The following is a 14,398-nucleotide window of genomic DNA, read 5'->3' on the forward strand; positions in this document are numbered from 1 at the left end:
TGAGCTATACTGATAAAAAGTAAGAGATTTTTTTTTCATTTTTCATTTTATTTACTCCAAACTGTAATATAAGCCACATGAGACTGGAAGCCTCATGGCTATGTAACAGCAGTATGGGCTTATGCAAATCAGTTAACCTCTCTGAGATTTATCTGACAAACAGAGCTATTAAGGGTTTGATTGTCCCAAGGCCAGACTAGACTGAGTTTTTTTTTTTTTTAATTCTAAGATCTATGATTCCTTCCTTCCATCCATCCATCCATCCATGAATGCTTAAGACCTCTTATAGCTCTAATACTCACAATTCTTCATTTTTGAAAGGTGAATTCAAAGAAAATGTAAGAAGTCCTAGAGATTTTTGCCAGAATTCATACTATGTCAAGGAGAGTGAGGGAGGTTGCCAGCAGCAGGAAAGGAACTCACCAACACCCGATACAAGTTTCTTCAGGTGGATTTGCTTGGGTTTGCTCCTTACGTGTTGTGTTTGGTTTCCTTGGCTGCATAGTTTGGGATATCACATTTAACTTACAAAGGGGGCCAAACAGGTTGTTGGATAAGAAATTTTAAAAAGATTTGGAAAACAGACAGGGTGGACGAAACTCTACTCCATCATATTTGAGAACTGTCCATGGGCAAAGCACGCTGACAACAGCCATGTTCTTGCACAATTAGGTATTTGCTCTAGAAAAAAGTAGACTGCACAACTAAAGAAATACATAGCTTGGACAGGTCAGGGATCATTCCAGTCTACCTTTGTTTCTGTTGCATGGGCTGTTGCCTCATAGCCATATACTGCATGTCTTCTTGCAGACGATTCAGAGGGGAATCTGGCTTGACACGAATCCCATAGTAATGATACTTGGAGTTTCCTCTTCATAAAAGAACAACAAACATTAGAGACACAGAAAGTCAGTCAAACCAATATTAATCATACAGGATGTCCATTTGGCTTCACATTGGGAAAGATGAGGTAAAAGCAAGATACTTGTATTATATATTTATGACCTGCCTGTTCTGGATCACCTGCATATCTTTATGGTGGCTACATATGAAGAATCAAAATAAGGTTCCAAATCTGTTGGCTCAGGGCCCTGCTGAAAGTCTTTCCTCATAAACTTAAATATTAGTACAGTAGCCCATTTAGTCCATGTAAGTTACACTTCTCAAATTTGTATTTTACATTTAATTTAGAAGGGGTAATGATGGAAATGAAAAAAGGTCTGGCCACTAAAAATTCATTAACAGGATAAAGGGTTGTGTGCTCAATGGGAATTTATTATAAAGTGGTTATACAAAACGAAGAAAAGAAATCTTGATTCTACTGACTCAGGTAAGTTCTCCATTTTTGCAAGTTCTATTACTGCAGGGATGGTGAAGGTAATTTCACTGATACAGAATGTTGTAGTGAAGTTTACTATTTATTATTTTGAAACCTAAAAGGAAGCAGGCATTTAATCCATTGATTTTGAAACATATCCTATTAGTCCCTGTCCTAATGAATTCATACTAGTTTTGTGGGCTGAATAAGATGTGTCACAACAGGCATGGGGAAATTTCTCTGTGAAAATGGGCAAATTTCCACCTAGATGAAAACTGTCACAATTTCCCCATGTTCATGAGAAAGACCACGTTTGTTATTAGAAATGACCAAGTTTTGCTCTGAATGAAATTTGCAAATTCTTACAAAAATAACATTTTAAATATGTAAATTTTTGCAAAGGGAAAATAGTTTTTCACAGGTCTATATATAGCAAGACATCAGCTGCTTTTTCCATTTTTTTCTTTCATTTACAGAAAGAAATGCAAGAAGAGTGTGGATTAAATATTTTATGTAAAAATAGAACAGAATTTTACTTCCAAAATTAAAGAACATATATCAGATGAAGCCTATATATTCAAAGACATTAAAATCTTATTATATAAATAATATTGCTATTTTTTTAAGTAGAGCATTTAATATCTATCTAGTTTTGGCAAAATAAAATGAAAATTTAAGGCCTTCTACTTTTGTAGAGATTAGATCTTATCTCTAAAATCCACTGCAGAAAAGAACAAAAAACAAAAACAAAAAACACAAACTAGTAGTCTTCTCTTTTACAAACAGGAGAAAGGTAGGAAGTAAAGTAGGGGTGGGAAGCAGTAGACATTCCATAGGGGCTATAGCCAATGACAGCTACAGGGTAAAATGGCGTCTCTCTTTGTAGACCGAAATAGATAAAGTGTCTAGTTTCTTCTCCGTTGCCTACAAATCAGCATTTTCATTGGGTTGGTGGGGAGATGGCTGGGGGAGACTTGAATGTTCCACGGTCTTCTCTGCTTAAAAACTTGTTTTGCAGATGGGTTCTAACAAAAGGTATCTCTTGATTTGCCTTTGTTTAGGAACATGATGATTTTTATCACTTTGCTCCATAAAGTTGAGAAAAGGTCTAGTCTGGATTTGAATTAATTCACCAGATTATTTTATTGATGAACAAGTAACAGTTATGCACATAGTTCATTAAAAAAAAAAGGTATCTGAGTTAGTTTGCCTCATGATTCTCAATACTGATTTTCTTTCTGTTGTCTGGGTCAGGAGTAGTAAATGAATGCTACACCACTTTCCATGGTAGACTCTCTGGTGCTTTGCCCTCATCATTGTCAGTGTTTCAAAGTTAGAGTTCTGCTGTCTTCGTAACATAACATTTGCTTAAGCTTTCCCCATATGATTTCTTTTCTCCATATTCTTCTAGGTTTTCCTTTCTATCTCTAATTGACAGTTTTATAAGGAACAGGAGACACAACTGTTACACAGTGAGGGGGAACAACAGAACATTGGAAAGTCAAGGCAGCAATATTGTAATATGTACTTAGAGAGTATAGATTCCACTCATTCACAAACCCAAACAACCCCAATTTTGTCCCTTTCTATTTTAAAGATGTGTTTCAAGGTCTGAATGGAGCCTCAAAATAGGACCCACTGAAATCCCTCTTAGCAGTGAAAGGAGAACAATACTATTAGAATGGTGAATAAAGCCAGAGTCTCAAAATATTGGGATGGTATGCATAATTACTGAGCCTTCGGCTAGGGGATAGTAGGGGAGATGCCCAAATAATGATTTTTGTGGTTCTGGGAAAAAAATATGAGAGAAGCAAAGAGCTTTTTTCAAGGGATTGGAAGCTTTAGTTCCTCTAGCTGGAACAATCATATTCTCCAGTTTAAAATATACTATTTTTTCAAGTATAGGTAGAAGAAAAAATATTTATGAGGGTACTGAACCTCCAGCATTCTGAAAGCTGTACAATCATTTGAAATGCAACAGAAAGGAGTAATTCATACTTTGAATACACATAGACCTCATCAATGCCATAAAGCTGACATGTTCCCTCTTTTTTTTTTAGCATAAATTTATAATGAAGACAATTACCAAGGATCTCTTTATTTTATTAAAAATATTAAACACTCTTTACTAGAATACTAGGAGCTGTGACTTAAAAATCAATGAGGGGTAGATCCTCTAAATGTTATACAGTGTAGCATCTTTATTTTTATACTTTTTAATATGGAGTTCTGTAAGATTAGGAAATAAAAAACATCCATATCCTTCTGCCCAGCTTCTTAAAGTATTTATGTTATGATAATCTGTAAAAATTATAGAAAGGCAAAAATGAAGCTCTACAGTTCCAAGTATTATATTCATCATATTTTGATTAGTAAAAACATTCATGTCTCTTTCCAAAGGAAAGAAACGAGAAACTAAGAATCTTCTTCACATTGTTGGTGTCCGTGCAATGAAAGTACACTATATTTTTATTTCTATACACATACGGTTTCACAGTCAAGAGTTTAAAAAAGGCTAAGAAGGGGTTAGACAGGCCATGTATTAACTGAGGGCTTCAAACTCCCCAGTTTTTCAAGTTCACCAAATGATTTTTAACTGATCTCCAGAAATGAAAAGAAAAACTCAGCTTTAATTTCTTACTCTATTCAAACAGAAGAGTTATTTATAAAGACATTGCAATATAATTTTGCAAGAGTCAAGAGATAGTTTTCAACTGACTATATTACTTATTCATCTCTAGTCTGATGATTTTTAAAAAGAGAAAACCGTGATATATCTTCATCTGTAAGGCACCATGTGTAAATCTTACACTAACCGTTTGACTTGCTGATGTCTGTTATGATTTGAGAATCAGCTCTTCTCAAAGCTGTGCTCGGTTATGTTTAAGACAATGCATCACTCTGCTTTGGCAATATCCATAGTGAATAATGACCTCTTCATGAGAGACTGTATAAACTGAGCTATTTCCTTACTTTTTCCTTTGGATGTTATCTGTAACCAGGCACTTTTGCTCAAACGATATACCAAACTACTTTAGTTTGAAAAAGAGGGATTAATTGATGATCTCATTTTTTTTTTGTACTAACCTAGTTCCCAATCTCCTGGTTCGTAATCCCATAAAAATTGACCTTATTAGTTTTCCAAAAGAAGCAGCATTGACTGGATCCAGTTTGTGTTCCTGACAGTGTCGTAGGTAGTGGTTGTACAGCGTGCTTCTGGGAAGGCTCACTCCTTCTGCTGTCTCATAATTGTCCAACAGCCACTGGAGCTAGTATAAATAAGACAGGGTAAACACAGAGAAACCATATAATTGACCAAAATGTCACAAGCCACTACAAAAACAATATACAGAAATAGTTTGAAGATCTTCATCAGGCCTCATAATAAGGTAAACTGCTGTAATTCAAAGGCTGGTATAATCTGACCTTGAAAACTCTCAGAAATGTAAAATTGCTGAACATAGTTTATGACCTCGGACCACTCCGTTCCTTCAAACATTCAAGTGCATGTAGAAAGTACTAATTTTCCCTGTATTGATTGCAATTTTGTAGACAAACACATCTTTGGGGAATTCAAATAATCCCATTAACCAGTCGTAAAAAAAATTAGAGAATTGCTACAGAACAAGACATGTCTCCAAGCCTGGCAACAGGGCACAGGATATGTCTTTAGTGTTGCTTTGTTATAACACATGAACAGCAGACTGCCTTGTATGAGTTTTCGTATTAAGTTTCTATTCGTTTACATAGAATTTTAATTTACTTATCCAATTCATTCAAACAGGACAATGCAACAATGGTATTTCTACTGGCTCAAATTCTCAAGCAGAAAGGAAAAAATTCAGTCATTTCTTCTTCAGAAGGAAAGAAATTCATTAGACACTAATTAAAAAAAATATGTAATGAAGAGGAATTATTTCTTTCACTCATTGGAGGTTTTCCACTTCCATGCTGTTTTTTTCTTCATAATTTTGGAAGATACATCACAATGGTAGTTGGTAAAGCAACATTTTCTCAGTCTGTAGCTCACATCTTAAAGGTTTTATGTTGTCCTGTATTTTTTAAAAATAATCTTTATAGAAAGTTCAAAAGATTTTTAGAAAATATAACATAGTTACATACTACTGAATTTCAATAGCAGGAAAATTAAATTAACTCATTCATTCATTTATTTATAAAAGGAGAACTGAAATAGATTTAAAGGACTTTCTTAAGGTCAGATTGTCTCAGAGCCTAATCTGGTTCCCAACACACGTTTCCTGATTACTTGCATACCGGTTGTTATTTCCATAAAGCAGCAAATACTTCACATTACTTGTCTCAACAAAATTTCCATGCCATATATAAGAGGTGTGATAAAGAAGTGATATTTTTACATGCAATTCAAATTAAACAGAAGTTACGGTAGCCCCAGAATTCCTGGCGTATCAACTGTGAGCCAGGCAATGTGCTCGGCACTTAGTGATGTAGAAATGAATGTAATCTCACCCCTGTCCACTAGGGATTTACAATCATTCTCCGAAAAGGACAATATGGACTCTCAAATATATTAAAGCACTTCTCCATTTGCTTACATATTTTCAGCTTTGTGAACAAACTCAGAACCTGAACTTTCAGACTCTTAGTAAGAAGATTCATTAAAAATATTTTCAGAATTATTGCCTTTAAGTATGACAACTTAATTGTCTGGAACCATTTTAATTTCAAATATTCCTACATGATGCTTACATTTAATTGAACTTATGTCATTAAACTCATATGGATGGCCACTAAGTCCACAAGATAGGGCAGAGTACTTTTTCTTTCTTTTTTTAAGTAGGCTCCACATTGGGTGTGAAGCTCAACACAGGGCTTGAACTTGCGACTCTGAGACCTAGATCTGAGCTGAGATCAAGAATTGGACGCTTTACCGACTGAGCCACTCAGGTGCCCCCAGAGCAGAGTACCTTTAAAAATAAAGTTCATGTTCTAGTCAGGAAGACCTAAAGTTTTCTATGAACACGTATGCATATGAATATGTGCATTTAAACAAAACTATTGCCTCTATAACATACACAACCCTCCCTTTGTAAAAGGTCACACAAAATAAATGTTCATTTACATAATGACAGAAAAATTAAAGGTCAAAAAGAATTCTTCAGAGACCAATCATCTGTAACCTGACCATCAGTAAAGTTTTCCAGAGGCATGTGATTTCTGACTATTCTAAATAACACAGAGAGTAAGTTCACTTATACATATTCATTTAGTATAAAAGAGAGGGAGTAAAATGATTGGGAAATCCAGTGATTAAGGCTCAGATTAGTACTCTGCCTATAATAGTGGGTCAGGATGTCTCTAGCATTTCTTTATAAGTTTTAAGATTTTGTAGGTTATGAACGCAATTGAAGTCAATGACATACAAAACACAGCCATACAAACCTGCCCCATACACTTCATCCATGTGCCTCAGTAAGACGACTGGCATCTGAAAGCATTGTTTCCTCACTTGAATGGTGTTGGGGAAGCTCTAGTGAACCTTTGGACTCAAAATATAGCCCAAAAGTGCTAGCTCTTGTTTTGTATGCATATACTAGATAGGGCCTTCCATTGGTATTCTAACTATATAAAGAATATAGAAATATAGAACATGGAATACAGAAACATAGAAAGGAATATTCTCTGAGAAATTCAGTTTCTTGAGATGAAAGAATATAAAAGAAACACCAAAAAAATCATCCTCAGAAAAGCAAATTTATGAAAACTCTAAATATTTTTTTGGAAACAAGTATTTTGCAACTAAACCAACAAAAAGTGTCCACATCCACAAGCATGGAACACACAACATGTGTAAGTTAAAAATGTATATATTATCCATGCTTCCTCATTTAAGGCATACTGTCAATGCCAAAGTAGTATGATTTTGTAACAACAACAAAAAATCAAATATTTCTTTCTTTGCTAATGAACAGAACATATATCTATATAGGAAATGTTAATTTAAAGGATATTTTTTCAGAAAAGGAAAATAATTTTAGAACTTGAACTTTATAGCCAAAAGTATGCAAATAGTAAACACAGATCTGACACAAAATACTTTTAACAAGCTATAAAGTAAATAATTTGTTTAATTAATGAGTTATAAATAGAAAATCTATAAACTGCCTTAAATGTTTACTAGTTTTCTTGCAATATTTAATTACTTAAAAGAGAGATATCTCAAAATGACAGTTTACTCTTTTCTCATGAAGAAAATTGTTTTATAGATAAAAAAAATCTGAAAAGCAAATCTAATAATAAAATATTTGAAGAGTATGATCTTAAGATGCCTTTTATAAAAGAGAATACTAGTGCAAATATTGAAGTTCAACATAAAATATTTTGAGTCCAAAGGTGTGTTTACATATATAAAAGAGTTAACCAGACAATTCTTAATCAAAGAAAACTTTTCACAAAATTGTGATAGAATGACAGCAAAAGTTGGCTTAAAATACCTGGAAGCCTGAATAATATTAGTCAAGCCCCTCATGAATAATTCAGAGCAAATGAAGTTTTTGCTGGATTGGCTACGTGCTCCTCTGAAATACTTAGTGAGTCAAATTAACTGGACTGACTGCTTTACACACTTATTGTTCTTACTCTATAGTTTTACATTCTTATAGGTTCTTTCTTTCTAAGGCAGTTCTTAAAAAATCCAAGTTTATTTGTAATATGTGTGTATGTGGTATCTATATACACATACATTTGTAGATATATATTTACATATATATGTATGTATGTAATGTATTACACACACACAATCAGTAATTGGTTTGAGAGTGGGCGTTCTGATGACTAAAACTCTGATAGTAGCAAACAACATTTTGTTTCCTGCCCCTTATTTGCAGGAGGAAGCACTTTTATTCCTTGCCAGAAGGCTGGAGATCACTTTGGAAGAGCAGGAGATGGAGTGGAGGTAAAATGCCCTGAAGGATGGAGGCTCCAGCCAGGAAGCCTGCGGACAACTATACCACCTAAAGGTAGCCCTGCTCCTGGAAACTCAATAAATAAGCAGAAATTGGTTTAGGGGTTACTGGATAAGATTCTGAGATTCAGCAGGGAATTATAACTGTGCATTCTACATGACAGTTATTTAACCTTCAAGTTTTGACACAGTGATGAAATTGTAAATCAGATATTTGAGTCTGAAACACAGTATAAGAGAGGATTAATTTGGCTGTAAGAGAAGCTTGGCTGTTAACTATAACCTAAAGGCATACGTTTCTTGCACTGTTCAAAGGAAGTTAAGGCCTGTTATATCGTTTCCCTGGGTTTCCGTCTTTAATAAAATCCCTTTGGACACTAAAATTCAATGCCCTTAATATTTAGTAATTTAGGAATAAACTGTTCCTATTTCTTTTACCGTTATAAAATGTCATAAAATATTTGTTTACATGTATGGTTTTAAAATAAAAGCCTATAAAATACCATAGGAACTTTTAACCTTTATCTTTAAAACTTGATTATTCTACTAATGAACTAACACAAATTCACGTAAGGGTGGAAACCAAGATAATTGCGTCTTTCAACCTTTGCATTTAATCTATATTAATCAGGGTAGATTGGGGAAGATGAACGGTTCCTATTTTTCCCAAAGGGAAATACTGATTGACAAATTAAAAAAAAATACATACTGCATTCCCCAATTAACATCTAAATGTAACATTTGGCATTTTTTCTCAGATGGATTATTATCCATTAGGATTCATTTTAAGCTCAGTTCACTGATGATATGCATTTGACAGGTCTTATTTCTGTCATAACTTATATTTACAATATAGCAAAGTCAAGGGAAAGTGAATATAAAGCAAGAGTTTGCTTTGAGCTGAATATATTTCAGTAGCTAAACCCAGGAAAAATCATAAAAACTATTTGCTGGATTATAAAAAGTATAAAAAATCAATGCCTAATGCTTCTTATATACTTCAGATGGAATTTTTTAAAAATGCACAAGCTCAAGAACATTATGTGGAAACTGGGAACAATTAGTTTAAGAATATTTGTGTTCAAATTTGCAATCTAAAATATCTCACAGTGGATGCAAAATAATCATTAAGTGCCAATTTATATTAATTATGATTGAGAAGGAGTATAAAATAAACTTAAGTCTGCAATGATAGTCTAGTTTGTTGTAGGCAGACAATATATATCATTTAGTCCCACTGCATCTTTATATACAAAATATTTAGAAATAAAAATATTTAAATAAAAATTATTATGTTAATAGAGTAAATTCTGTAAAGCTAAATCAAAAGTACCATTCTAAAATACAAGGAGATGAGTGATACCACTCTTGGCTATAATTTTTTTTTGAAGGAGTAGATTATAATATATATTATATTATAAATAATACATAGTATATTATATAAGGAGAGAAATAAAGTTGCCTACTCTTAAACTAAAGGTTGCCCATGGGGAAATGATAGAGTGATCATATATACTCTTTCACTCAAATGGTATGTAGGCAGAAGGCCGCTCTATGCCAACAATATTCACAAATAAACTGATGGAAGCATATTTAATAACAAAATAATGCATGCATGAGTCCCCAAATAAATGTACACATGATTGGCAAAAGTATTTAGAATACTGGAGGTAAGATAAGGTCCATTCCCTTCTATTACTTGTTTTTTACGTTCATCCATTTAGCAAATATTTAGGAAACTGAGACCATGTACCAGGTGCTGCTCTATGCACCAGGGATGCATCAGTGGGTAAAACATATAAAGGCCTTACTCTATTGGGACTTTAACTTGTCAATATGTATTTACTGTCTGCCTACATGGTTTTACTGCTGAAATAATTGTCATTATGTGAATACTGATGATAATAGAAAAAACAAACAAACATGGCACTCAGTGTACCCTACTCAGTTTATGAGTGGGGTGCTATCTAAGGTATGACATTGAAAAGTATAAATGCATTTCAACTTGGAAGATAATAGCAAGATGATGATAAAAATGGAGGAGCAGTACTAAGTACTCTTAGGAATACGCTGAAAAAGGGACACAAAATTCAACACCCCACTCCATCTTATTTCATCTTCTACTGTGTAGAAACAAAGGTGGAAAAACAAAGCAATTGTGTTGGAGTCTATTGACAGGAGATTATTTATTTGGTTTGACCCTCGTAAGAATTTTCTGAATTATTGTGAATAATCAAATGTCTAAAGGGAAAATAGGAAACCCATTCTGTCCCATATTCCAAAATAGAATGATAGTAGACTTTCTGCTCAAAAATCATGATTAAAATGATTTAGTTTTGAAACTACTAAATATGGGACACAGATTATTGATCACTTCTCCCACTTTTTTGCTTAATGAAATTGATCCTCTCTTGGAACTGGAAAGTCAGGGGAAGTATCATCATAAAATTGGATCCATGTCCACTTTAAGAATCCCACAAATCTCAAATAAGTCTATACTATGTCCCATATAGTGAGGGATAAAGGTAACTTTCAGTTTATTGACAGTTAAAATATTAAACTATTTTTTAAAAAGCTTTTCCACTATAATTTTTCTTTACAAGTGAACATCACCAATTAAGTTAACAGAATTTAAAATGCCCTTCAGCAGGTGGTTATCAAAAGAACACATGCAGCCCCTTACTCCAGTTGTTTTGGATTAATCTAACAAAAATGAGGAGCATCACTAACTTTCTGAGGACAGAAAAACAACAGGATTCTTGTTATGTGTTCGGGGAGAAACCTGACTGGTCAGCAGAGACACGATCCTTTCTTTACTGTTTATATATACCACCCGTAGGGATCCCTGGGTGGCGCAGCGGTTTGGCGCCTGCCTTTGGCCCAGGGCGCGATCCTGGAGACCCAGGATCGAATCCCACATCAGGCTCCCGGTGCATGGAGCCTGCTTCTCCCTCTGCCTATGTCTCTGCCTCTCTCTCTCTCTCTCTCTGTGACTATCATAATTAAATAAAAAAAAAATTATATATACCACCTGTAGAATCATTTGTATTTCTAAAGACTTGACTCTAAATGTGTTTTAAAGGAATTGAGCTACCTCAGAGGCATGATAAAAACAAATCAGGACATCTAGAAAAAGATTATCAGTGCATTTGCAACATTTACACCTCCTATATATACTGAAATGTCTCTGGCAGTTAGAAAACACTATGGAAGAGTTGCAGTGCTCTGTAATAAAAAATATGAAGCCAGAGAATGATAAATATTTATTTGTTGTTTGTGCAGCTTAATCCACATTAAATATTAGTTCATAAGGTTTTTTAAAATAGATTTTATTTATTTATTTGAGAGAGAATGAGAGAGAGAGAGAGAGAGAGAGAGAGAGAGAAAGAAAGAAAGAAAGCGAGCATGAGCAGGGAGAGGGACAAAGGGAGAAACAGACTCCATGCTGAGCAGGGAGCCCAGTACGGGGCTCAATCCAGGGATCATGACCTGAGCTGAAAGCACATGCCCAACTGACTGAACCACCCAGGTTATCTCTACTTTGTGAGTTTTACAAGAGAATAATAATTTCAGAGAAACCCCAACATATCTGAAAAGTTTCCAACAAATCAACAAAAATAATAAAAAAACTCATGTTCTTATTATAACTACATTATTGTTCATGAAATACTAATAAATATAGGTAATTCAAGTTAAAATTAAACATATCACATATTTTACTAACCTGTATGATTCAAGTGAAAATGAGATATGAATTGAATAACAAAATACAATTTCTTTGAAGTTTGACAGTTAAAAAAGGTAACTGTAAGCTTCAGGGTGTGTGTTTTTTTTTTTTTCCTATGTCCCTATACAGTTTTGGCTAAAAAAAGTGAACAATATTTTTACTTGCCATTTTCAAAATACAAACAATGGTTAGTCACTACCCACCTCACAAAAAAACATACACCCTAACAGTGTACATTAAATCAGCCTTTATATACAACAGATTCATGCTAACACAGCAGGGATATACTTATGAAACATATAAAAGAGTGACATATTGCATACAAATTTTCAGACTGGGGGAAAATCATATTCCTTACACTGTTTCAGAAAGAAAGGCCAAAATATATATTATTTTGAAATTTACAACCTACTGTTTTCACCAAAATTGCAAGCACTCCCCAAATTGGCCCACCTGCTTTTAATTGCCATGATATTTCCCCTTGAAAAAGAAAGAACACACGATAACCATCCAAAAACAAAATGTGTAAAACACATGGAAGTATTTAGTGTTATGCTGGAATATATAATTTAAACTTTTGAAAAGTCAATTATTTAAAATGCACAGTGAAAACATTATCTGTGAACTAAAAGTTTTAGGCTTATTGAAAAAATAAGAATATTTCATTTCAGGTGGGTGATCCAATTTTAGACTTTGCACTCACAAAATACAGGGAAGAATTTTAAAAATCATAACTTATAACAACTTAAGAATACATTGTCAGTTGGACAGTTGGAGGGAAAACTCTAAATCTTAAATGTATTGTCATGGATATTAATTTAGCAGATGTGTCTAAAACAGATATGAGTCATAGGTCTATTTCCTTTTTCCCATATATTCAGAAATCATAGTAACAAAATAACTTTTAATCAGAATTTCCATCAGTTCCCCCAAACCTGAAAATGTTCAGTTTTACAAAACTGTCATTGCCTTTTCAGACTTACCAGTGTTAGAGTGACGGCTGCATCTGATAACAGTTAAAAGTGTCAAGAATAGTAACAATGATCCTGTTTAATCTCAGTTATTAGCAATTTATGGCTTATCTAGAGTCTCACTTCTTCTCCTGGCCCAGTTTCATTTTACTGTAGGTCTCAAGACCTGCACTCATCTAGGTCACTGTTTCCTGCCCACTTTGTACACTCTTACTGGTAAATAAATAATTTTCAGACAGTTTACCATTGGGTTTGGTATTAATCATCTTTTCTACTGACTACTGGTCATACAAGTAGACACGACCATTTCCCTGCTTCAGACACAGAGATGCAGATCACGAGCATTTGCTTCACAGTCTATTAATACTAAACTAGAAAACTTTAAATATTTAAAATCCCCATTAATTAACTGTCACAAGTAAATGGCAGCTTGGTATTAACTTGGAAATGTTACATCTGTACCAAAACAGCACAAAAACCTAGTAAAGCAGTATATTGGGGGCTCGATTTTTTTAAGATAATCCCCTGTACAAAATAGCCATTAAGGGATACAGAGATCATAAGGGGCTGAGAAAGGAAGGTTAAGAAGCAAAATAAATAAGTAAATAAATAAAACAAGCATTTAGAAGCAAGCAACACATGCAGAACAAGCAAGAGATTAGTTTACATGAAGAAGAGGCAACTTACATGGCTGTTGAGGAGAGAGCTTCTGTGAGTGGACAGACCGTCAGACTTTTGCAGCGTCTCAATCGCCATTTCAATCTGATAATAGATGTCATTAAAAAAAGGGCTCAAGACAAGATAGTAATAAAAGGCTCACCAGAGAATTTTTGATAGATTCTCTAAAGTTCAATTTCTTCTTCAATGGTGGCTAATGAACAGCTCTCAACTAAATGTGTATTTCCCCCATTTCCCCACCCCGCCCCCAGAGAATAAGACAAAAATAGTTATGCTAAATAGTAAGCCCCATCACAAAAAGTACACCTTCCTTTGAACATTCTGTAATGATAATCAGAATGGAGGCTGAAGAGCAGGAACCCCGGTGGATTCTTTTAGTTATGAGAAAATTTTCTTGACTTTCAGAGTTCAAGATGTGGGGTAGTAAGCACTCTCCAAACTGTCTCCCACCTAAGGAGTATTTAATATTTGCTCTATTTTGTCATGAAAGAACTGCAGATTTTGTGTTTAACATGCATTAGTATTTTAATGCAAATGTACAGAAACCCCTTCATTAATGTTCAAAAGCTACTAAATCTATCCATTCCTCTCTTAACCCTGTATTAAAATTTGGAAGTGGAGGGTGATTAGTATGAACAAACACTAAGATGTAATCACAGCCCACCCCTACGTTACATTTTAGGAAGTGGTGGTGAGGCAAAGCTATTAGAAATGACAGCAGAAATAGAACAAGAACATAGAAAATAATTTAGAGTCAACAA

The 14,398-nt window shown here is 34.1% G+C and overlaps 1 protein-coding gene across 1 annotated transcript; it reads right to left on the bottom strand.

Annotated features, from left to right (window-relative positions):
* Positions 1 to 206: 206 nt before the first annotated feature.
* On the bottom strand, positions 207 to 13,715 carry LOC112922137 (transcription factor RFX3). The gene is made up of 3 exons (XM_072746439.1): positions 13,647 to 13,715; positions 4,406 to 4,587; positions 207 to 871 (listed from the first exon to the last, which is right to left on the bottom strand). The coding sequence occupies exons 1-3, from the start codon at positions 13,713 to 13,715 to the stop codon at positions 748 to 750; spliced, it is 375 nt and encodes a 124-aa protein (XP_072602540.1). The 3' UTR covers positions 207 to 747.
* Positions 13,716 to 14,398: the final 683 nt, after the last annotated feature.

This window comes from Vulpes vulpes, unplaced genomic scaffold (genome assembly GCF_048418805.1).
Source record: "Vulpes vulpes isolate BD-2025 unplaced genomic scaffold, VulVul3 u000000850, whole genome shotgun sequence".
Lineage (NCBI taxonomy): Eukaryota > Metazoa > Chordata > Mammalia > Carnivora > Canidae > Vulpes > Vulpes vulpes.